The 27,323-nt window shown below is 36.7% G+C and overlaps 1 protein-coding gene across 10 annotated transcripts in view; it reads right to left on the reverse strand.

The window, feature by feature from the left end:
• Positions 1 to 6,447: 6,447 nt before the first annotated feature.
• Positions 6,448 to 27,323, reverse strand: part of LOC490151 (TLC domain-containing protein 4) — a 103,601-nt gene continuing 82,725 nt past the window's right edge. For all 10 annotated transcript variants that reach the window (XM_038541264.1, XM_038541260.1, XM_038541258.1 and 7 more), the window contains one exon: positions 6,448 to 12,352. In XM_038541264.1, coding sequence (XP_038397192.1) covers positions 12,034 to 12,352 — 319 coding nt within the window. In that variant the 3' untranslated portion in view covers positions 6,448 to 12,033. The remainder of the gene's footprint in view (positions 12,353 to 27,323) is intronic.

The raw sequence follows: 27,323 nt of genomic DNA on the forward strand, positions 1-27,323 counted from the left end.
TCTTATTTTTTTCTTTTCTTTTCTTTCTTTTCTTTTCTTTTCTTTTCTTTTCTTTTCTTTTCTTTCCTTTCCTTTCCTTTCCTTTCCTTTCTTTCTTTCCTTTCCTTTCTTTTCTTTTCTTTTCTTTTCTAGGATTTTATTTATTTATTTGTGAGAGGGAGAATGTGCAAGAGCATGAGCAAGGGGTGGGGAGAGGGAGAAGCAGGCTTCCCACTGATCAAGGAGCCCAGTGTGGGGCTTGATCCCAGGACTCTGGGATCATGACCTGAGCTGAAGGCAGATGCTTAACTGACTGAGCCACTCAGGTGTGCGCTCCCCACCCCCCACTGTTATTTCTTTCTTTCCCAGCACTTATTACTTGAAATTACCTTGTATATTTATTGCTTTTTGTCAAGTTTGTTTACCATTGTTTTCCAGTGGCTAGAATGTAGGTTCTAAGAGAGCAGAGCCTTCTGTGTCTACCTTGTTCACTGATGTCCTCTAGAGCCTAAAATAGAGCCTGGCACATAGTAAGTGCTGACTAGATGTTTTTTTGATTGCATAATTTACTATATGTGAAACACTATGCTAGATCTGAGATCAAAGAGGAAAGAGTCACCTTGACCTATATATGCTTTCCTCCTCCTTACCTCTCCCTTCTAGCTCCCTGTCAAGAAGGCCTCGACAGTTTTGTTCACCATATTTATATACCCTGTGCTTGCATGGTACCTGGTACCTAAAGTGTCAATGTTTTTAAAGTAAATGACCGATTCCATGAATTTGTGGTGGCTCCAATTACACAGAGTTGAATGATTTTCCAGCAGATTTCTGGATCCTGAGTTGAATATACAAAATGTAGGCATTTGGTTAGATATGGGATAAGGATATTTAAGAGTTTAAGCTAATGACTGGAGAGTCATGAAGGGAATGGACAGTGGAGAGTAGACTTCTTTTTGGGTTCACGTTTTCAATACACACAGTGTAGATGCCTTTCTAAAAAGAATGGTCCAAGTTATAAAAGTTTTTAGGTTAGTCATTTTTAAAGAACAAAATTTACATACTGGCACGTCCATTTTCTCACTCCATTCTTTAGAACATAAATCCTAATTAGCATTTATTTTTACTCATTAGAATGCTAAGGAATCATTCACATTTTCCCCTTAGAGCCATGCAGATTTACTTATTTCATTACTTTTCTTCGTGACACGGTGTCTTAGAGAGTCCATCTACTGATTGTAAAAATCCAGAGCAGATCTTTCTATAGATAATTCCATTATCAGTCAGCCAAAGACCAATAAAGTTACAAGAAACAACTAAGTATACCACTCAACTAACTCACAGACAACAAACGTCATCAGAATAGTTTCCCCATCCCAGTTCATCCTGGCCTTGACTTTGCACAGAGCCACCACATAACCCTAGCAGACTACGTTTAAAGTTACTAAGAACACAACAATCTTATGGAAAGTCTGATTAGCCAGTAGTGAGTCAACCAAGGTAATTGACCCATTTGTGATAGACTGGCTTCTCAACATAATTGGAGGATTCAGTTTTTGTTTTGGTGAGAAAGGAATAAATAACTTACTGTTTACATTTTCATTAGTCATTTGCTTTCCTTTCTGATTATATTTTCTTGTGGGAAATAAAGAAAAGGGGTTCCAGTTTGGATACCATAATGGAGATGTTTATATCTTTCAGAGGTTAACACTAGGAAGAGTATTTTAAAAATCAACTTGGCTTCAAGTATAGTGGGAAAGTACATCATTAAAACTTTATCTCTTTTCCCGAAGAATCTTGAAGCACTTAGCAAATATTACACTCAGACTCTTTTGGCTAGGTTCATCGATTGCAAGTGATACCATCTCCTTTTACAAGTGAGGAAGATGGAGTCATAAACAAGGGGCCTTACTCAAGGGCACACAGTTACAACCAAAGTTAGAATTTAAGCCACCTCCAAAAACTTAGCAACTGAAACCAATATTGTAGAATTGCTGGCTGACAGAAATTAGCTTGCCATAACCTGGGCTATATATACCCCAACCTTGATTTTAATTACTCTTTTTTAAAAATTTTTTAAAGATTTTATTTATTTATTCATAGAGATGCAGAGAGAGAGAGAGAGAGAGAGAGAGAGGCAGAGACACAGGCAGAGGGAGAAGCAGGCTCCATGCAGAGAGCCTGATGTGGGACTCGATCCCGGGACTCCAGGATCATGCCCTGGGCTGCAGGCGGCGCTAAACCGCTGCGCCACTGGGTCTGCCCTTAATTACTCTTATCATAGAATGATGAACTTGAAAGAAAAGGAGCCTTAAATTCATCCAGTTGAACTTCTCACCTTACAGGTGAAAACAAATGCCAAGAAGGTGAGAACACTTGCCTACACAGGTCACAAGTAGGTGGTAAGCTGGAACTGGAATCCAGGTTTCAGACTCCCAGATCAAGTCTTTCCACCATGTTACTCAAAATAACAAAGTCTGTGCAGAAGCCTGAGGAGGGCTGAGCTCCCACTACTTGTTCCAGCCAGTGGGAGTGGATGAACTAATTTCTTTGAGAGGAAACATAACAGCTTGGCTATGGCCATAGAAGCTTCCCCAAGACAGAAAGTTCTGAGATCCAGGCTCAGTAAAGAATGAATTTATTTATCCTGGTTGTTCCAGAAGACCTCTTGGCAATCTAACCAGTGCTTAATAAATATTAACATGATTTGGGGTGCCCAGGTGGCTCAGTTGGTTAAGTGTCTAACTCTTCATTTTGGCTCAGGTCATGATCTCAAGGTCCTAAGATTGAGCCCCAAGTTGGTCTCTGTACTCAGTGTGGAGTCTGCTTGTCCCTCTGCCTCTGCTCCTCCCCTTGCTGTCTCTCTCTCTCTCTCTCTCTCTCTCTCTCTCATAAATAAATAAATAAATAAATAAATAAATAAATAAATAAATAATTTTTAAAAATATATAAAGTAACATGATTTAATAAATGTATTCTCCACTTCACCTGAATGTGTTTGTTTTGTTTTTAGTGGAGAAAAAAAAAAAAGAATCCATTTTCTTAATATGTGTCTTGAGGTTAAAGTAGATGACAGATCTGTGAGAGGCAAGGGTTTCCAAACTTGAGGCATAGCAAGTGCAAAGGCATGCAGCTTGGATGAACAGGTGCAGATAGTAGAACCAACCTGCTGGAAGTTAGATAGATAGGATAGGGTAAAATCACCAAGAACTTTAAATTTGGTTGAAGGAGTTTAGACTTGGGAGTATTTTACTCAGAATATTCAGAAATTCTGAGCAGGGCTGTGACACATATTGAGGATGTGTTCGAAAATGAGTCAGTAGCATGTGTGACAGATGGGCAGGGAGGTAGTGTATACTGGGAAAGACCAATTAGGAGACTGTATAGCAGTCCAAGAGGGAACGATTTACAGTGTTCTCCATGACATCTTCCTAGCAATTCAGACACAGAAACTGGAGACCTAACACATTCCCAACAGCCTCCCTGAACCTGCTCCAGGTAACGTGGGCTTCTGCTGTCTGCTTTGAACTTTGCCCTCCACCCTCACCATCCAATGACCACCTCTCCTAGGCAGTCAAACCCCTCCGCAAGGCTGTAGATCTGTCTGCAGCAGTCTCCAACTACCGACCTGCAGCCAGACTCCCCAGAAGGGCCTTATATTCTAGTCATCCTCTCTAAACTTTACCCAAGCTCTTTGACAAGAGAGGGCTGGACTGACACCATGGGCAGCATTGAGTCACGAGGACAGACAGCAGACCTGAAAGGGCTGTGGGGAAACTATGGGTCAGTGACACTCAGGAATCTTGAATACACAAATACGAGGGGTCAGGGCAAGACCATTATTCAGACATGAGAAAAGCAATGCAAGTCACCATAGTGAGGCACTTTGAGACATTTCTTTCCCCCAGAATGAATTCTCCAAGTGGCCATTATGTTAAAAGTTTACCACAGGCTCCATTCTGCTCTTCCAACTACTGTACTTTGCCTTTCCTCATGTATAGAAAATGCCTGAGACCTTGACTTCCCTCTTTCCTCTCATCCACAGCATCTCCGAAGAGCTGTTGCCATTCTCCAACATCTTGCTGAGTCCTCGGCTCCCCATGTTCTGACATCACATCCAGTGGCATCTGTCACCTCTCAGTTCCGCAGCTTTATTCGTGAGTTATATTCAGTTTTTCTAAAGCCTTCTGGTTCTCTCTTTGCAATATTTAGCAGATCTGGCCCTTCTGTCTTTCTTCCTTGTCCAAGGCCATGCATCAGGCTTAACCACTTTGCAGTTGCTTGGCCAATTTCTCCATCACTAGCCTATTTCTGTACTCCCATTCATCTGACACTGAGGATCTCCCTCAGATGCCATTCCAATCACATCACTAAGCCTTAAAGCTATACTTGCTCTGTTGTAATTGTTTTGTTTCAAGTAAAAGCTCTTACTAATAGGATAGGAGAGCTGGAAGGAAAGTCAGGAGATACATAAAACATAACTTTACAGATAACAAGACTAAGACTCACAGAGATTAAGATACTTTTTCACCAATACCTTTGGCCCTTGGATACTTCACTCTTTGCAAATTTGCTCTTTCCTAATTTACAATTCAAACAAAATCCTACTGTCTTGTGCCATATCCATTCGTACATCCTTTCTGTCCACAACACAGTATACTTTCAAAACTTCATTTTCTAAAACCTCTCATGATGAGTCTGACAACACAAATTATTTCACAAAGCTTAACTGTCAGGCACAGTTGGGTGTTTTGTAATCACAACAGACTTGGACTTGGGGTCTTCTGCAGGCTCAGACAATCCACTAAAATCACTGCTCCAGGAGGGTGGCCCCTCATTCCTGCCTCTGCACGGAGACATCTGTCAGCAGTGGGTGACACACTACCAAGATAGATGATAGATACACACAGTCACATAGCATACCTGCATATATATACATATATATATATAAAGACAAATACTATATGATTTCACTCATGTGAAATTTAAGAAACAAAACCAATGTTTGGGCAGGGGGATGGGTTAAATGGATGATGGGGATTAAGGACGGCACTTGTGATGAGTCACTAAACTGTACACCAGAAACCAATATAGCACTGCATGTTAACTGGAATTTAAATAAAAATTTGAAGAAAAAAGGCACATATAATGAATGCTTACATTGCATTTTAATGAAGACAAACATTCTTGTAATGTGCACATGAATTTCACTATATTCATTTTGAGGGGTTCATGTTACCCCAAATGCAATGTTTACCTACAGAGCATGTTCTTATTTTGGTTTCCTATTCCTTGAGATCTTTTATCTCTACTTTTCTATGTCATTCTTCCCAAATTTCTATCTATCCTTGAACTTTATCCTCCATAAAAATGCAGCCTATAATCCATATTACTTTTCATTTCTCCCTACAAGTCCCCTTCTTTGAAAGTTCTGCTTAGATAATTTCTGAAATGGTATAATTAATGATTTGGTAAAATGACATAACAAGATGTAGCAGAATTTAGCTGGAGATAAAAGAGGAAGGGGCTATTTAGCCAATAGGGGAGTCAAGCTCCAAGCCTAGGAGTGCTGCAACAATGGGCTACTCAACTAGATTCGGTGTGCATAGACCTTATTTGAAGAGTCCAATTTATGAGAAGCATCTAGGAACAGATTATCAGTTACTAGAAAGGGGAAAATTGCAAACTTGCCAACTTGCTTATTCTGTGCAGTTTTAAGAACCATCAACAAGGAGGGAACGCAGTAAGTTAACTTTGGTAAAGACTAGGAAAAAAAAAACAAGACGGGTGGCTCATCTTTGAAACAAGCTGAGGTGTGAGAGAGAGCACCCATTTACACTTGCTTAGAGCAGTTCTGAATCCTTGTAATTTTACCTGTGGCCTGTCTCCACTAACAGCTGTGGCTGCTATTTTAATTTTGAAATTCAGCTGTTCCTTTGCCAGTCTTGACACAACATTTTAGGCATGTTCTGAAGCATGACTCATGGTACTCTCTCCAAAGGCCAAACCACTTCAGTATTCTATTCAATTAGCTTTCTGCTTCCTGATCTACTGGATATTCTCAGACCAAGATGCAAAATTAAGACATGGGCAATTTGAGAAGGGAGAAACTCCAGCCAAGACATTTGGCAAAAAACACTTGAGACCACATGAGAGGCCTAAAGAACACGAGGAAGGAGATTAAAAACATAACTGCCAAAGTTTTACTTAATCTAAAAGAGCCTATGGATTAGATAGCACCATTCCTTCCATCAACAAGCATGACTATAATGCCTGCTTCCCCTCCTGGTTTGTTATAAGGCAGGGACCTCAGGGAGAAAAGGGAGGGAAGAGGGTAAACAAGCTCTACAAACATCTTGAAGAAAAATATTAGCTTTAGGATTCAAGAGCTGGAAGAGATGATTTGAGGAAAGTAATTTTTATCATCTATTCATCAATTACTATGAAAGTGTACACTTTGCAGACTCAGACTTTTGCACTAAATAATTGTGATTTTATTAATTTTTTTTCCCACAAAATACAAAGCTTTGCACCACATTAGTGTTCTAACACAGGAAAATTTCACGGTTTTCATTGGGAGGAGGGACCATTTATATATATAGGATATTGATTTTATACACATTCTTAAAATCAAGATCAAATAAAATTTGTCATGACAAAGGAAGGCCAACCTTGTGTAACATGCAGATTATTGCTTAGAACTTGCGTATACTTTGAACTGGCACACATACAAATAAAATATACAAACATTTAACATTTTTAAGGGAATTACCTAGAGATATTAATTAATCCCCTTCAAATTAAGCACAACCAGTGACCAAAGAATACTAAATTGCTATTTTAATTGCTAATAAATCTGAATAACACTTGTTTATAAATTACCAAGTCTCACATTTTGTAAATAAGAGTTTTTCATTCAGCCTTATGGAAATAAATTAGAAGGTGTGTTTCTCAAAATGTTAAATGTATTTTGAAAGACTTCCAAAATCTTTATAACAATTAAATAGTAATGTATATTCCCAGAAAAAAATTTTGTGTATCACTAGAGTTATCACATTTGCTGCAATTTCCAAGTAGCTTTTTCAAATGAAATCCATGTCTAAAAGTTATTATAAATTCTAATAATTACCAAAAATACTCATAACTCATTCTAGTTACTAGTAAGAGTATCATCTATGCAAAAATTCTTTAAGTAGAAAGTAGACATAATGATACTAGAAGCAAACCAAGCAAGAAACAGAAAAATATATAGCATATTTTATTTACAGTTATATTTTTAGGCTTCATTAACCAAGAAGTAGCAAATACCTAATGCACACTTAATTACAGAAAAAATTATGTAAAGATATAAAGAAAAATTATACAGATGATGATTAACGAGTTTTCAGCCAGAGGTACTGTATTTATATCTTTAAGATTTAGAAATACTTCTCATTGTTTTTGGTCTTAAATATAGGGCCTGATATCGAAACTGTCTAGTTTGCTGTAGACATTTTCAATGCAAACAAATGGTTTACGGTTTATGGTGTAGCAAGGGACTCAGTGTAAACATTTTCAATGCAAACAAACCAATTTTAGCAGCTAGCCTTCAGTTCTCCACTGCTATCCAAAACATCTTCAAATAAAGGTACAACTTAATATCAAGGCTGGTAGAGGCAGTTTGAGGTCTGGGCTAGAGAGGGATAGGGCTCTAGTCCATGGGTGTTGCACTTGTAAAACATGCTGAGTTATCCACTTGCTGGTAAGCTTGTTTTTAAAAGAAACATGACCATAACTAAATTTGCTCAGTTAAAGAGCAGGACCCAGTAATGCTGCCACACACCAGCAGCCCCTCCTCCTAACGGCCTCATAACACAGAGCTACTTCAGTTCCTCCTCCTGCCATGGGGTCTAAGGAAGAGCATTTAGATAATTTATAGGTCTACAATGAATCCATAGCTGAAATACTATAAAGCTCTTACTGCTAAGCCAGTCTAAGAAAGAGACTACAGATGTTTTTCTCAATAAAACCATAACCTTATTAGCCTTGTTTCATCTTGTAAAAAGTATTAAGTACTAAATGGCTTCTGATAGCCTCTTAGCAATTATGGTTTGCTGACCTCTACTTAAACGTATTGCAATGCTTTTTTTTAATTGAAAAACGTACTTGAAAACTTTGAAATTTGCCACAACAGATCAGAACACTTATGGGTATGGGGAAGCCTCAAAAATTGAAAGGTGCTGGCATAGTCTTAAGGGTGTTAGGAGGATGAGTTGGAAGGGCTGAAGGAATTCAGAGAACAACCTTTAGATGAGGGAGGGACATCATGCCTTTTAAAGGAAAATCAGTCATGGTGTCTCCAACTCCAGGTCCTGCTGGCTTCTCATTGTTCTCACACGTGCCACATATGCTTCGTGTGAAAAATCCCTTGCAGTAGCTTTAAGGGATTGTGCCTGTCATCAATCAAGCTGTGGTTAAGGCTGGGCAGTTTGTTTGTGTGCCCAGGATCTCTAAACACAGGAGGGATCTCACTGCTGTGTTGGTTCATACCGGTGGAGAAATGCTGTGCCACATTTCTGATAAAGTTATATGCACTTCTTCTGGAACCCAAGACACACAGATACATAGTCTTCCATAAAGTAAAACTATGATGTCAACAATTACATGGACTTTTCAATTTTAAGCAATAGCCTAGACCACTGAAAGCTGATTCATATGTATATTTACACATTGGAGTTAGCAGTAACCTAGAAACTGAAATTTGTTCAAACATTTATTTAATAATAATGTCTTTTGGAACATGTTTATTTCCCTTAAAAATGAAACAGAACAAACATGAATATTACACTTTCCCCTATATATCTCCATGACAGGATTTTTTCTGATGCATGATGACAAAAGGTGTAACCAGCTGTAAAGCTGGCCCTTACATCTGTGAAGAATCATTCTCTGAACACCCAATGCACCTCAGAGAAAGTGTACAATTTAGAAACTGACACTTTAGCAAGAAGTCGAGCCAAACAGATTAAAATTTAGAAAAGAATTTGATTCAAACACCTATAAACTAGGCAGTTTTTAAAAATAAGACCTTTACAATAGTACTGGGGCATCCTTGGTATATCAATCACCCTTAGGAATGGTAAAGACATTATTATTTCTCCAAACATAGCACTAGCCCATGAAACAACAAAACTAAACAGTTGAAATAAAAATTACATCTTAACTTACCATAAGGCATCAAGACACAAGTTACACATGAGTTAATTTCTTTGCACTTATATAACTCCATTTTGAGTTTTAAATAAATGCAAACAATACTTACTAGAAAGATTTCAGACACAAGAGTGCAAATTCTACAAACTCAAGCTCATAATTTTTAAATTCTCCCAAATAACAGATGCAGAATCTATGATCTTGCATGCTATTTAGTTGATTTTCATTCACTTTCAAAATTTTGTAAGAATTTTTATTTTTTAGACTACTACACATTCAAAGAACACCTTTATAGTTACAGGTTTGTCACTAATCTTCTTCTATAAAAATAGAATTGCTTAAAAATTTATACCAATTTGCTTTTATTTTCTACAAATATTTTAATAGTTGTTAAATTCAGAATGCCTAATAGAATTATTTAAATTAATCCAGTCAAAATACTTAATATGTAAAATGTCTAGCAAAAGTTAGTCATTTAATAAATGAAAAATTCATCGTTTAATAAATGATATGTTCTGTCTTTAACTCCTTGTATCTTAGGTAGGTGGATACAATCACAGAACAGCAAAGTATAGCTCCTGTAAAGATCTGACTTAAAGTAGTATGGCAGTTTGTAGTGTCTTTTCCATTTCATGCATGTTGTACAAGGAAATATGTAGCTTCTACTTTTGGATATTGAATCTGGATGTTGAATTAGCTGTCATGCAGCCAGCATAAAATAAGATTTGCTGACTAAAGGGAATAGTGAACTTTGGTTCAAAACATTGTATTTTAAACATTTGTTTTGTGAGTAGCTATACTAATGAAAAGTGCTGTTAATGAAAGCAAAAATAAAGTTTTAAGCATGAAATAGCAACTATAAAAACTGAAACTGCTATATGGAAACTCACTTATCAGTGAGCTTTATATTACAATACATTGCAATATATTGCTTTATATTGTCTTCATTTTGATGGTGGATTTAAAATCTGTGTTCAGAAACTATAGAAATATCCCAAGAGTCAAAAATATTTACTTCAATTTTTGTTTCTTTTTAAAGGAATTAATTTCCAAAATAGTTTTCTAATATAAATATTTTCCATTTAAAAATCCAGTTTTCTTGCAAAAGAGCAAGAAAAGAACAAGATAAAACCATGTGCTTTCCTACTCCCTCTAAACAACCAATACGCATTTAAGTGCCTGTGATGTCAAAGGCACTAAATTGGTATCAAATTATCAATTTAATATTAGTAGCTTTAAAAACAAATACCTATACATTACTTTGTCTTTCAAAAATAAGTGTACTTACTAAAAGCCAATAAATTTGATTTTCTCATTGAGTTATTGACTGAGATTTCAGTTACTTTCTTTAAATGTTCTAAAACTTATCAGGCTCTCTCTGCATTAAACAGCCAAATCAAATCAAATCAGATCAAATCAGTCTGATCTATCCAGCCAGCCTCCCTTCACCATCATAACATGGGCAATGAAAGGAAATCATTCTCCTACCAGCTGAGAAACTGAGTGGATTAGATCTTTTTTGGGTTGGGTTCAATTAAATTCAAGCAGCTGTCACTGATTAAATTTCTTTCTTAGGTAAGAACAATCATTAAAGTACTTGAGAAAAATAAAGGCAATAATAGTTAACTATTATAATTCTATATTTGGGTTGTAAGAATCAAAGAAGTAGTAAACATATACTTACAAGAATCACAAAAAAAAAAAACCCAAAAACCAAAAAACGGGAGTCACCAACCATTTATCACCACACGGGAGAAGGATGTTAATAATCAGAATATTTAGATTAAATTATCTATTTTTTTTCCTGTCCTTTAGGAAAGACAGATATCCAAAGCACTCAAAATGTTGGTTAAGCAAGTATGGGTGTAAACTGTGAATAAAATATGAATTCTGACTCTTTTGGAGTTTTGGTCTCATTAAGAGGCCTATGTTAGGAGCGTGACAGATACTGCATAACACTTTGGTACTGATGATGTTGGGTTCTGAACTTAGGGGAGGTTTTGCAAGTAGAGCAAATAGAAAGGTTATATTTTTCATGGAAAAAGTGCAAGGGAAACAGAGACAGCAGTGTTAAAGCTTTTTTCTTAATAATTCCTCCCATCAGCCTAAATAATTATCTGTAACTTGCATTTTTAGAAAGAGGAATTCATCTCTTAAGGGGCTCTGTAAGACCTATCTTAAGCCTTACAACAAATAAAAAAGCAATACTTTGATAAAATGTTAAAAAAAGAAATAAAGTGGTCTGAAAAATCTAAAAATTAAAGTATTTTCTGTGACTGAAGTAATTAAATATTCCCAAAATAAGCAAAAATATTTTATCATTCATAGATGAGAACATAGCTAAACAAAATATACATCATTTCTAATAGCCTAAAGAAAAGAACATTTTAACAATTTAGAAATTAAACCCTACACGGGTATTGATAGCCATAGTAAGAAGTGAGTGCAGTACAACAAAATGTTGAGAGCTATTTACAAATTTAAAAGCAGTTCCCATTCTTTCAGCAAAATTGGTGACATAAAACTAAGTGCACCCAATTAGCATAGTCACCTTTTCACAGAGAAAAATACCAATCAATGCAGGTTAACAGATTTCTGAAAAGATTCACCACTATATTTGTAATTTTTTTATTTAAACCTTTAAGATTTTATCCATGCTTATATTGCAGAAGAAAATCAGAAAAGAAATCTTGGAATAAAATCTAAGTTTTAGTTTCTCTTTTCTAAAGGTAAAAAAAAAAAAAAAGGATTGAAATCCTTGATAACAAATATAATTAATAAGAAGTACAAGAACATGCCAAGAATTCATCCTATCAGTAGATATAATGCAGATAGTACTGAAGTATGCATATCAACAGCCCACTTTTAGTCAAGTTTTCCATTCTGAAGACTACTTTTGGTTTTCTCTTGTCTGATGAAAGAGATGACTTTGATGCAACCCTTTGTAATTTTGATCATCCACATGACATTCATTATATCCAAAACAACACAAGTAGAGATCCAGGAACATTGGATTAAAAATCCAAGCCTTATGTAGGCTTCTGTTCCTAACACGGAATACATGTAACTATAAAAAGGAGGTATTGGGGCAATCCGCACGATGAAGAACACCACTGTCATGAGTATTCCATTGATGACGTTAGCCTTGGAAAACTTAGGATACTTCAGAGCTTCAAAGAACCACCTGGAAAAAATTTTTAAAAGCATCACATTTACTCTGTATCTCCAAGGATTAACCATTTTAATTTTAGTTTTCAGTTTTTAAAATTCAGTGAATATCCCCCTAAGATTTATATAGAGAGGCAAAGGGCCTAGAATAGCCAATATAATACTGAAAAGGAAGAAAGTTGGCAGACACATACTACCCACTTTCAAGACTTACTTACTATATAAAGCTACAGTAATCAAGACAGCATGGCATTGGTGAGAGAACAAATAGATCAACAGTCTTAGCCCAGAAACAAACCCACACAAATATACTCAATCGATTTTTCACTACAGTGTAAAGGGAATTCAATAGAGAAAGAATAGTTTTTCCAACAAACAGCTGGAACAATTGGATATTCATATGCAGAAAAATGAACCTAGGCAGAGACCTCACATTTTATCCAAAAATTAACTAAAAATGAACCACAGACTTAAAATATAAAATGAAAAACTATGAAACTTCTAGAAGAAAACATAGAAGAAAATCTTCATGATCTTGGGTTTGGTGATAATACTTTAGATATAACACCAAAAGCACAATCTTAGAAAACAATATTAAGTTGGACTTTACTAAAATTAAAAACTTGCTCTGTGAAAGGCACTGTTAAAACAAAATAAAAAGATACCCATGCACTGGGAGAAAATATTTACAAAATACATCTAGGATAAAGTACTTGTATCCAAAATATAAAAGGAATTCATAAAACTCAACAATAAGGCAACAACCCAATTAAGATGTGGGCAAAATATCTTAAACACCTCATCAGAGAAGATATACAAAAGGAAAATAAGAATATGAACAAGATGTTAAACATCATTTGTCATTAGAAAACCGTAAATTAAAACAATGAGATACTACTACATATCTATAAAAATGATAAAATCCAAAATTTTGGCAATACCAATTGCTGGCAAGGATATGGAGCATCGGAACTCTCAAGCATTGCTGGTGAGAATAAAACAGTAAAGCCACTTTGGAAAACAATATGTCAGTTATAACACTAAACATATTCATAGCACACAATCCAGCAACCACTCTCCTAGGTATTTTTCCAACTGATTTGAAAATTTATGTCCACACAAAAAAATTACATGCAAATTTTTACATCAGGTTTATTTATAATTGCAAAAAACTGGAAGCAAGCAACTAAGATGTTATTCAGTAGGTGAATGGATAAGCAAATTGTGGTATATCCACACAATTGAATGTCATTCAGCAATAAAGAGGACATTATGTAAATTCCAATTTACATAACCACATGGATAAATCTTAAGTGCAGATTACTAAATAAAAGCCATTCTGAAAACAATACCCACAGTATGATTCCATTTATATAACATCCCAGAAAAAGCAAAACTATAAAAACAGAAAACAGATCAGTAGTTGCCAGAGGTTCAGGGAGAGAGAAAGAGGGTAGAGAGTAAGTGAAGCAGAGGAGATATTTTAGGGTGGTGAAACAATTCTATATGATATTGTAGTAGTGACTGCATGACGTTATGCATTTGTCAAAATCCACAGAACAGCATGAAGAATGTGTACAAATTTTTTTTTTCAAATTTTAAAATATCAGGAGTTTGGTAGTGCCAGGATAGAATCTAGACTGTGACAAAAGAATCTAAGTGCTTTACAAATATATGACATAACCTTACTCTAGGAAGTGCGGTAAACACAGGTGATCTAAGTAACTTTGGAAATGGTGGCTATAAGACTAAAGACAAAACTATACACAAGCGCTGTATTCTATTTGGTAAAGTTGCATGTCATGGAGGAACAAGTTAGCAATTCTGAAACCCATATATATAATTTGGGATTTAACACATAAGTACATTTGTTTGATGGTGAAGCGGGGACCCGGTTTCTCATTGTTGGGGTGGAAAATTACTGACAACTGAGTAAAAGAGGCTAGATTGAGCCATATGATACTGGGTTAGAGTTGAAAACATCAGTATGAATTCATTTAGCTTAATTGTGTGTGTGTGTGTGTGTGTGTGTGTGTGTGTATGTGTGTATTTATGGACATAGAATAATTATAGGTAGCTGTATACCTATAATTACACAGGCTAGTATATTTCCCAGTTATCTGGGAAATTATAGAAACAATGATGCCCCAGTAACAATGAGCACACCCAGAGCCTAGACCATGGTCTCTAATACCATTCTCCAATAAAAGGAATCAGGGCTCTTTGAGACACAGCTGATTCTAGGGCTGGAACAGAGAATATACAATATGAATCTAGCATATTTTTTACTGCCAGAAAGTAAGGAAGTACTCAAAAAACAAAATGGTGAGGTTATAGCAAAGGGACACAGAAACCAACTGAAAGAGTTCAGTGGCAAAAGCTGTAACATTTTAAAAAACACTTGAAGTATAAAATAAATCCATGAATCCATAGTAATATAAATGAATGAAGGAATAAGTGATTGAAGGAGAAAAGATAAATATCCTATGCAGAATAATTATAAATAATTTCTGTAGATATTGCACTCTCAACAAGGAAAGGCATAGGGGAACTATTCATAGTGACTTCCTTCCAGAGTTCAGGATAGAAAGCAGGTGGGATTGAGAGAGTAACTTAAAAATTGAGAAATCTAACAAATGTTACTTCAGCCAGGTAAACAAGGAAAACATCAAGTGATAAGTCATGTTTATAGCATGTAGGCCTGATATGCTGTCATGGGAATGGTACTTTACTTCTATGGTCTTCCTCCCCAAACCCCATGATCCAACTCTAATCATGAGAAAAACATGAGAAACTCAAATTGAGAAATATTCCACAAAACACCTGACCAGTACTCCTCAAAAGCAACAAAAGTCTGAGAAACTGTCACAACAAAGAGGAGTCTAAGGAGATACAACTAAATGTAAAGTGGTATCCTGGCTGGGGTCCTGGGATAGAAAAAGGAAAACTAAGGAAATCTGAATACAGTAGGGACTTTAGTTAATAATAATGTATCAATATTCATGAATTGTGACAAATGTACCCTACTAATGTTAAAATGTTAATAAGGGAAACTGGCTGTGGGGTTATGAGAAACTTCTGTATCACCTTGCACTTTTCTGTAAGTCTAAAATTATTCTCAAAGTTTATTTTAAAAAATTCAGTATTTTCTCTGTTATTTCTGCTCTTTAAAAAAGATTGTGCTGAGGGATGCCTGGGTGGCTCAGCAGTTGAGCATCTACCTTCAGCTCAGGGTGTGATCCCGGGATCCAGGATCAATTCCCACATCGGGCTCCTTGTGGGGAGCCTGCTTCTCTCTCTGCTTGTGTCTCTGCCTCTGTATGTGTGTGTCTCTCATGAATAAATAAATAAAATCTTTAAAAAAAAAGATTTTGCTGAATTTCACCTCATTGTTTAGAGATTAAACTGCAAATATAGTAAAATATACTATCTTAATATATATAAATATATATCTTAATATTTAATTTGACTGAATTAGTTATGACTAAACTAGAAACTGCTTAACCTCAGTAACTAAAGCTTAACAATTAAGAAAACCTTAAAATATTTTACTAAGATCAAAAGATCAAGTAGGAGTAATTGGTAGGATAAGAGGTGTATTACAATTTGTCAGTATATGTAGTGTGAAAAGAGAAAAATCTCAACTATTCAAGTCAATTAAAAGAGAAACTATTTAGGCAGCAATGTCAAATTAATAAAATATCACAAACAGGAAAACCATCACTGAAGCAGTAAAGTCAAAAACCTTTGTTCTAAGGGATCTTCTATCCCTCAGTCTTCTTTAGTCCAAAGACTTCTCTTGTCATTAACTTTTCTCAGTAGTTAGAAGCCACCCTCAGCCATTAAAAAAAAAAACAAACAAAACCAAATAGCCATTTTTTTAGACTATATGGTGGCCTTGGGATTACCAGAAATGCTATCCCTTAAATGACCAATCCCTTTCTCATCACAACTCTTAACACCCCGTATTTCACTCTACCCAATTCCACCTAAACCCATTCTTTGACCTCCCAACTCTCAAAATCCTATCAGCCTCCAGAGTTTGATTACTTCCTTTCCTACCTCCCTGAACTCAGATAACTTCAGAACACACATCAGCACACTCAGGTCTCTAAACACTTCATACATCCCACCCACCCCGTCTGCCTCCAATTTCTTATCACACCACCTTTCCCAGGCATGTACACTGCAAGTCGTACTGTGCTCTGCAACCAGAATGCCTGGGTTCAGAGCCTGCCTCTGCCACTTAGCACCTGTGTTGTCTTTCCTCTCTCCGTCATTGACTTCTATGTCTCAGTTTTATCTCTACAATACTGGGGGCAATGATGGGAACTCCCTTCTGGTATGAAGTAGTTATGACACATAGTAAGAACCCCACTCCAACTAGAGCTCAATAAATAATTATGACTCCCCAATACTGAAATTAAGATAAACAGCAGGCACAACTATAATTTAAAGAGAGCTGGACTTTAGCTGAATTCTCTAATTTCTTTCACCGTCCTTTTACTTAACTCCACACTCCATAAAATTGCTTCTAACCTCTCACCATTCAAGTTACTTCCCTTCCTCATTCTTTTCTACTTGTCAATCCCTTCAGAGGAACTGGCCTCTTCTAACTACTGAGATAGTAGAGTCCATCAACCATGAATTCCTTAAACTCTGACCTCAAGGTCTCAAAACTTCTTTTCAGGCACCTTTACCTTTATACTCAGATAAAGAGGTTTCTCTTGCTCTCTCTAAGGCTAACTGCTTCCCTGCCCATGCTCGGGACCACACTCCATCTTCTGGGACTTTAGTCCATCAATTATCCCCTTCCCCTTGATCCATCTAGGTTGATTCTTTCTTCTCTCTGACCAACTTGCTCAATTTTTCCTAATCCAAAAATCTCTCTGCTTCTCTTTCCTATCACACTTTTTGAAAGAGAAGTCAACAGTATATTCACAGGCATTCTTATTATATCTCATAACCCAATACAATATGATTACATTCCCCTACAAAAGAAATTGGTCACTAGTGGCTTCCCTATAATCAAGACAGTGGGTTCATCTTAGACTTCATCCTAAAGGGCTTTTCTATAGCATATGACACTGCCAACCATCATACTTCCATCTCTCCTCACCTCCATGATACTATTTTCCTCTTGGTTCTCTAACTACACTTTTCCAGTCTCTACTTCCTCTGCCTATCCCTTAAATATTTGTGCCTCCCAATCATCATTCCTTTCTATATGTGCTACCAAGGCCATTTCATCCACTCTCAAAGGCTTGACACCCTAACATGAATATTTGATTTCAAGTCATCTCTCAAGGTCTACTTGTAGTTCCAGATTTTTAATTTATTGTTGAGCATTTTTATGCTCAACAATAAATTTATTGTTGGTGAGCATTTCACAAATCAAAAATTCTCAAATATGCCCAAAACTCAACATGCTTAAAACCAATACTCTACTCCTTGCCTAATCACTCCTCTGTACCCAGCCCCCAACCACAGAAAACTGCCTGTTTCTCTTCTGATCCTCCCAATCATTTTGTGGGGTTTTTGAGAGATGGATATGCTTTTATTTTCATGAATAAACTCCATTTTAGTGTGTGAATATATACAAATATGTAAATATATGATATATATAATGAGTTTGTACAAGCAAACTTTTACAATAACACTAAGCTATAGAAAATTGGCTTGTGTAATTAAATGGTCATATTTCAGGTAGCTACATAAGACTGGGAAGGGCCCAAAGGCCATCTTTTCAATATAGTTTGTGTGTTAGGTGTCATAAGCATCCCAACATTTGCTTTTTCTTTGTTCAAATTCAGGTCTTTCTGTGGAAAACTGTGTGTGTGGTCTGTAAATTTTAATTATTTATTTTTAAACTTGAAGTATAATTGACATATCACAGTATATTAGTTTCAAGTGTACAACATAGTGGTTCCACATTTGTATACACTGGGAACGGAGCACCACAATAAGTCTAGGTAATGTCTGTCATCACACAAAGTTGATACAGCATTACTGATTTATATTCCACAGGCTGTACCTTACCCTCCACATTTTATAAATGGAAGTTTATAGCAACCAATCCTCCCAAATCTTCATCAGTGGCATCACCAATGACTTAACCATCCACATCAGAAACTTGCAGTCATCCTAGACTATTCCTATAGTCTGTAACCAAGCCCTACCCATTCCATTTCTGAAAATTCTTCCTTATCTTCCCCTGATTCATTCTGTTCCCACTGCTGCCATTATAATTTTTGGTCCTCAGTATCTCTAACCTCAATGACTACAATGACTCAACTGGGTCTCCCTTGACCTAACCTTTCTAGACTGTTCTCTTTTCACAAGTCCTATTCTGTATTTAGTCCAGAATACTTACACTTTCTGTTCTCCAAGTACTTCATGCACTTACCAAATTTTTGGTTGTGTGAAAAGGTGATCATCTACAAATCCAGACTTAAAGAAGTTGTCCTTTGGCTCTACTATGAAATCACCATATTCATCTTCTGCCAATTTTTTTCATGTGACCAATACCTGGTCTTTAAGCCAGTTTCATTCATTCATTCATTCATTCGAGAGAGAGTGAACATGTGAGCAAGTAAGGGAGGAGCAGAAAGAGAAAGACAGAATCTCAAACAGGCTCCGTGCCCAGCACAGAGCCCCAATCTCATGACTCCGAGATCGTGATGTGGGCCAAATCAAGAGCTGGATGCTTAACTAAGTCACCCAGGTGTCCCAAGCCAGTCTCTTTTAAAAGAAAGAGCTCATATATTAATTTGAGGTGAAATAATATTTATGTAATTGCTTTTCCCTTCCTCTCTCACATCAGAAGAGCCACCTATTTTGTTGGAATCTACTTCTTACCTAATTCAAACACTCTTTTATTCCAACAAATAAAGGCTACTAGATTGTGAATATATTCATTAAAGCTGAGAGGGAAAGGGGCAGGAGGAAGAAGGAAGACATGCTTGTGAGAAGAAAGGACAGAGGGAAAACACTCTTTTACCCACCATCTACAGTTATTACTAAAAAAGGTATACAAGAAAAGATAGCAAATTGTACGTGTTTATAATCTTCCAAACCCAACTCTATAGGGAAAAATCTGTCTTTGGTCATTGAGCACTTCTTTCTCCACCTGCACTTCTAAACTTGAACCTTTCAATTATGTCCTGGGAATTAATGGTGCAGTGTGGTATTAACTACAAATAGTGTAAAAACAAGATATTATCTGGTATAATTCACACCTGGCAAAAGCAAAAATGGTTCCTTGCAGGAAGAGAAAGAAAGGAAAAAAGTGAGAAGAGAATGGAAGCAAAAAAGTCCATCCCAACACAGCACTGCTTCAGTGTGTTTTTGGAATTCAGAGTTGAAGGTCAGAATTTTGAGTAAGCCTGGGGTTCTAGGAGATATTGTGAGTTCAAGAGGAGCAAAGAGAATTTTAAGAAGTGTAGCTGTGAATAACAAACTCGATCTTTGTTGACATCCTTGGAAAAACTCCAATAAGGCTATGGATGCTGTACATTTCTGGGCCTGGGCAGTGAGTTGACCCCAGTTACCTTGGTTGCTAATGTAATTTTTTCAGAATGTAAACATTGGTATTTAATAAATATTAACTGTGAAATTTTAGGAGTTCAGAAACTTAATTTTAGAAAAGTTGCCCACTGCTCCAATATTATTTTGGCTCCCCTTCTTCTTCTAAACCATTCCTTCATTATCTACTCCTCCTTATCTTATGCTTCCACTCTAAACACTCAACTTTATCATTTAAGTGCCATCTTTTCTCATGGCTTCAAATGTCACCTCTATCTGATCATTCCAACATTCTTCTCTGTACCTCTCACTATAGTTCTACTCAGATGCCCTGTTTGTCCTCTTACCTAACATCTCCAAACCAAACCACCTTCCCTCTAGTCCTCCCCCTTGCCTCCTCATTTCTTTTCATGGGCCCAATCCTCAAAGGTACAAAGGAGTTGCCCTAAACTCATCCCTTTTCTCTAATCTCTCATCCATTGCCAATTTCACTTTTTCTTCCTTGAAAATCTCTATTTTGTCATCTTTTATCTATCCCCACAGGCTAATTTGGACTCCTATTTATTTCCTGGACTAATGTAATTACACCATCCATTCACATAACTAAGAGTGTCTGCTAACCTCCTAACCCAATCTTTGCCTCCAGTCTTCCAATCTATCCTACAAATACCAAAAACTACAATTACTCAATGCTATTTTCAGAATGTCTTCCCCACTAGACTATGTTCTCATCATCCACTGGTTCAAGTTCAATTAACTCTGACACTCAACACCCTGTAAGTCTATCCACCCTCCTCCTAGGCATACTCTTTGATTCTACAAGAATGGGTTTCTCTTTCATGCAGCATGTTTATTCCACTTTTTAAAAACTTATGTTCATTCCTTCCCCAACCACTTCTAAAAACATTCTAAAAACCATTTTAAGAATATGTCCTGCCTTCTCTGTGAAGGCTTGCATGACAAATATCAATAATAGATATTGAAATGTGGTCCATGCACCCTGAGACTTTTTGGAGGGTGTACAAGGCAAAACTATATTCATAATAATATTAAAATATTATCCACCTTTCTCCTTGTGATGACTTCTACAATGAGGGTGCAAAGCATGGTAGATAAAACTCCTGGCATCTTAACACAAATAACGGCAATGGCACAAAATGATACTAGTGGACACTGTAGCCTTTACCACCACACACTTGGAATTAAAAATGAAACAAGGGAATTTTTAAAAATGTTACAAAAGGGGGGGGGGGCAGAAACGGTTTCACTTAAGAATGTCCCCAATGAAGAAGAATAATTTCACTGCATCCTGACCTTTAGGTACATCTTTTTAATATTATGTGTGATAAAATGGGAAGTATACATAACACACTTCTGTTGCAAAGTACAACAGTTATCTGAAGGAAAAAAACCCTTAGATGATGATTTGAATTATGAGCTAAACTACCTGCCTTTTCCATGGAACACCATTTTTACTTGAAAAAACAACTGAAAAAACTATGTTATTTAGACTTGGGTATTTGGCAGGCATTTTCTCAAAAATGAAAAGTGAGTTTGTCACATTGAGAAAAGAAGCTTGTCAGTATTTGTTGCCAATAACAAAACTTGAACTTTCAAATGAAAATCAGAATTTTGGAAAATTTTTATTTGCCACTATGATTTTGATAGCCTCCCAATACTTAAAGGCTTTTGAAATGAGATCAGTGGTGATATTAACTAATGTGAGGTTTTAAAATATTACTATTTAATGTACCAACATTTGGAAAACCTACAAAACTCAGTGGACCAAATAAACAAATGACCAAGGCATGATGTTACATAATTATGCATAGGCAAAAGATTCAAAGTGCAAAGAGACCAATGAATTTGAATATAACTCTGTATGGAAAGTTCGTTGATACAGTTTCATATTCTATATTTAGATAACCTTTAAAAAAATACCTCTTGGTATATTTTGGCATAATGTTAAAGAAGAATATCCTTGAATACTTGAAAAGGCTTCTTAAATACTTCTACCTTTTCCTACTACATTATTAACTCTGAGAGGCCGGGTTTCTCTTTCATATGCTTCAACCAAAATAACATTTCACAACAGACTGAAAACAGAGGCAGCCCTGAGATTCCAGCTAAATACCACCATGCTAGACATTAGAAAGATTTGCAAAAGCGTACATCCATGACACTGTTTCCACTAAAATTTTTTTCATTTTGGTAATGTGGTTATTTTTCACAAAAAACACATTATGTTAACATAAAATATTGTTACTATTAAATGAATTAATAAATATTTTTAATGTTGCAGTTTTAATTTCCAATCTGGCAAATATCAGTAGATATAAGCCCACAGGAAATAAAAGTTCATTCAAGTCCTCAATAATTTATGATATCAACAAGTTTGAGAACAGCTGTTTTATACCATTAACATCAGCGCTTTTTTTCTTGCCCCTTTATACATAACGTCTTGTTTTACTAGATCATTTTATACTTTTAAGTCCTACTTTTTCAATCATAGACATGACACCAGACACCATACTCAAAGGTCCCAGAGGGCAGGGACTGGGACTTTAGGTACTGCGGAGGTATTTAGGAAATACTGAATTAACATATTAAGGAGCATGTGTACAAAGTTCTTATAAGCTATTTAATTTTAATAGCAATGAATAAATATGTCCTCATGGCAACTCAAGGCATTTAGACAAGAAGGAAGTTACCACCATTGAATTATTTCTTATAAAAAGAAAACTGATGCATGGATATAACTTAGCAGAAGAAATGTAACTGTGAAGCCCAGGTGTCTAAGCTTTATTTCAATCCTCTTTTCCTCTATAACCCACCACATGCATTCCATGTGCCTTCTTAAATCATACAACACTTTAAAATAAAGAAAACAAAAATTTACAAACTATAAAGAAAACAATTAGCCAATAGAAAACTCTAACAGAGCTTAAATAGCTGCACTCAATTTTGTTATGATCTCCTTGATCCATTATACCATTTCCTGTTCACATTCCAACCACACTTCTCCTTTTCTTAAATTACTAAAGACTCAAAGCTTTTAGATAAAGGTATAGAATTAAACTATTGCTAATTTTATGAGTTCTCAAAAAGTTTCAAACAAAAACAAATTGAAGTTCTTTTAAGCATCAGAGTTAATTTTTGCTTCAATATCGCATATTCTGAATCATATTCAAGAGATGGACATTGCTAGAGCTTAACTGATCACCTCTTGCAGGTCTTTTGACTTCATAGTCATTGCTCTTTGCTCTAGATTTTCACATTATCAGTCTTTGAGGATTGCAGAAGAATTATTATTTTAAATATATAAATGGCCAAGCCTAAGAAACTTTCTATCTTCTTGAAGAAATATTACACCATCTGAAATTACTGGCAAACAAAATAAGACAGTATATAAACAAAACTTGGGAAAGAAAATGTCCAGCAGCAGCTCTGTAATCTATTTGCTCTTATTTGGGGAGTGGAAGGATCACTCTTCCTCTGCTCCCAGAGGAATACAAAAGACAGATGAAAGGGGAACAGGACTGGAGACAGGGACAGTCTGTCTAGAGCAGGAATCAGCAAACTTCTTCTACAGAGAGCCAGAGAGTAGACATAAGTAGTAGGCTTTGGAAACTGTACACACTCTGTCACAACAAATTGACTCCAGTGTTGTGGTGTAACAGCAGTCATGTAAACAAAAAGCAATTAAATGGCTATTAATGTGCCAGGCAATGAGTGCTGGACCACACAAAGTTTAACAAAATTTTGTCCTTGATCTAATGAAACACAGAGATGAGTAAGACACAGAAAGAAAGAGAGAGAGAGAGAGAGAGAGAGAGAGAGAACACTATCATAAAATACACTGATCATAATGGTGTAACTCTATGTCACTATTATGGAAACACAGGTGAGGGATACACAATATAACCAGAGAGAGATGGGGTTTAGTAATGGAAATAATCCTCAGGCTGAGTCTTGAAGGATGAGTAAGAAGCCAGGAGACTTTTCCAGGCACGTGAACAAGTTGGAGAGATTTTTGAGGAGGAATAGGTGGCAGAAAGAGATAAAACAGATGTATTTGGAAAATTTTCTGTCATATTAAAGAGCCCATGTTTTATCTTGTAAGCAGCAGGAATCACTGAGGGGATTCAACCAGGGGAGGGTTGAAAACATTTTTTGTGTTTTAGAGGGATCATTGTGGAAGAAAATACAAAAGACAGATGAAAGGGGAACAGGACTGGAGACAGGGGCAGTCTGTCTAGAGCAGAAATCAGCAAACTTCTTTTACAGAGAGCCAGAGAGTAGACATAAGTAGTAGGCTTTGGAAACTGTACACTCTCTGTCACAACAAATTGACTCCAGTGTTGTGGTGTAACAGCAGTCATGTAAACAAATGAGCATAGCTGCGCCCCAATAAACTTTATTTACAAAAAAACAGCAAGAGTTTGGCCCCTCAAGCCTTACTTTGCCAACCCCTGGTCTAGAACAGCACTGTCCAAAAAACTTTTATGCAATAATGAAAATGTTCTATAGATATGCTACCCAATTTGGTAGACACCAGTAACATGGGGCTGTGAAGCATTTGAAATGTTACCAGTTAGACTGAGAAACTGAATTTTTAAATTAAATGTAAATAGTTACAAGTGACTCATGGGTACCCTCTTGGGCAGTACAGGGTTAGAAGTTGGTACAGGAGCCTAGGCAAGAGATGATGGGAACTGATGGTAGAGACAGAGAGACAGTGGCAAGGCAAGAAATATTTAGGATCTAATATGGACCAAATAAATGTAGGTGAGAGAAACAAAGATGATAACCACATGTCAAGCAGGAGTGACTGACAGAGAATGGCTTGGCCACATGCTGAATAAGAAACTACAGAGGGAAATATGTTGCATTCTATTTTAGACATGTTGACTTTGATGTCCACTTGGAAGGAGAAAACACTGGACTATAATACAAAGAAGTAGGTAATATTAAATATGCTCTTTTTAAAGAGAAAGCAACTGTAGTACAGTGATGTTAAATAACTTACCCCAGGTCAGGGCAGGTTAAGTGGCAAGGCTGAATTGCAACTTGAGTTTATCTGGTTCTAAAATTCATACATAGTCCATCACATGAAAATGAGCAAATTGGTAATAGTTGACACCGTGAAAGGAGAACTCACCCCAGGGAGAAGCATTGAGAAGGTCAGTGGGCCCAGAAGAGAGCCTCAGGGAACACCAGCATTTATGGAACTGTCTCTTACCAAGGAAGCTGAGAGAGTATGGTCAGAGAAATACAAGGACTGGGTGAATACGGTGTTATGAAAGCAAACCGTAGAAGAAGGTGCTCAACAGCATCAAGTCCACAGAGAGACATAATGAAACAGGCACCAAACGGAGTTTGCTGCATTTTGCAACTGGAAGTCACTGGTGCCTCTAATGAAATAGTTCCAGCACAATGACAGAGGAGGAAGCCTAATTTTAATGAGTTTAAAGAGCAAAAAAAGGTACAATAGAGAAAGCAAGCATAAACTATGCACTTCCAGTGTTCATTGGGTTTTAGCATGTTGAATATGAATGACATTTAGCATTTACTGTATGTAATACCCAATGGCAAGCACTGTGCCAGGTGCTTTATACACATGATCTCACTGAATCTTCACAACAAACTCTGAGGCCTATAGGCATCATCATCCCTGTTTTATAGGTAAGAAACCAATCTTAGATTAAATAATCTTCCACTCATATACAATGGTGAGTGGGAGAGTTTGGATTTGATTGCAGGTCTTTTGACTTCATAGTCATTGCTCTTTGCTCTAGATTTTCACATTATCAGAGTCTTTGAGGATTGCAGAAGAATTATTATTTTAAATATATAAATGGCCAAGCCTAAGAAACTTTCTATCTTCTTGAAGAAATATTACACCATCTGAAATTACTGGCAAACAAAATAAGACAGTATATAAACAAAACTTGGGAAAGAAAATGTCCAGCAGCAGCTCTGTAATCTATTTGCTCTTATTTGGGGAGTGGAAGGATCACTCTTCCTCTGCTCCCACAACCTTTGGCAAGAAAAAAAAGATCAGTTTAGGGGGACCTAGGTGGCTCAGTCAGTTAAGCATCTGTCTTCAGCTCAGGTCATGATCCCGGAGTCTCAGGATTGAGCCCCCACATTTGGCTCCCTGCTCAACAGGGAATTTGCTTCTCTCTGACCCTCCCCCATTATCATGCACTCTCGCGCGCTCTCTCTCTCAGATAAATAAATAAAATTTTTTAAAAATCAGGCTAATTGCTTGGTGAACATACTAATGACAGATGTCCTGATAAACAGACTTAGGTATTTGTTGCAGGAGAGTCTCATCCATGGAATGCTTTTCAGATATATCTAGTTTAGGATTGCTTATGCTACCCCTTGGGGAATATTTCATAAGTTATGTAACTATCTATTAAATGGCAGTGTTTCATAACCTCTATGTCCACAATAGGAGCTATATATACTGCCTATATGGCCCCTCTTAGATAACCTTATTCCAGAGTCAGCCCAATGCCAAAAGGACCCAGGGAATCCTTTTGATGGTCCTGAACATCTCCCTAATTTGCCAGGGCTTCGTGATTACCTGGATCCTTGGGATTATTAGTAAAGCTTAATAGAGGGTACACTCAAACCCACACGAGTCTGGTTTGACACTCTCAATTCCCTGGGTTATCTCTGTACTAAGTCACAAAAGGGCTAACTGCCATCCTGGGAGCCTCCCCTGGCTTTGGAACTTTGACCTAAGATTTAAAAATAGGTAAATTTTTCAAAGATGTAGGATGTGAATAAGGGAAGAAACGAAAGAACCACTCACAGGTGCATGAGACAGTAAGGGCTCAAAATGGACCCTAATGAGTAGGAAGAAATAAGGCTGGAGACATATGGAGCACATTACAGCGAACCTCAAAGTCAGAGAAGTGTCTAAATAGGATGCAGTTTTTAGAAGAAAATAAGGTACAGAAAGTGGATCCCAGGGAAGATTACATCAGTAGCCCTGTGAAGAGAGGACTGAAGAGAGGGTCAATCTGGAAGGAGGGAAGTCAGTCAGAAGGCTATGGCAGTAACTGAACTATGGATATCCAGAAGGCCCTCACCTAGGACCATGGACATGGAGTGAAAAGAACAGCTAACGTTACACAGAAAAGACATCAGCAGTCCTCACTAAATGACAAGATAAGGGTAATACAGCACCATAATAAATCCATTGGCAAATATGAGCAACTACCTCCTCCATGGGGTGGAGCTTAATTTCCTTTCTCCCTCACCCCTTGAGAGTGGGCTCTACTTCATATCTTGCTTTTCAAGAATAGATAAGGAAAAGAAAAAACTTCACAGTGGAGAAACCTGGTAAACACCACTTTAAACATGGGATGCAAGTTCACATCCCCAGTGATGTCACATGGACATCATGTTTCTCCTGACATGATGTGATGAGAAGGGCATTCTAGTGT

The sequence above is a fragment of the Canis lupus genome, chromosome 6 (assembly GCF_011100685.1).
Source record: "Canis lupus familiaris isolate Mischka breed German Shepherd chromosome 6, alternate assembly UU_Cfam_GSD_1.0, whole genome shotgun sequence".
Lineage (NCBI taxonomy): Eukaryota > Metazoa > Chordata > Mammalia > Carnivora > Canidae > Canis > Canis lupus.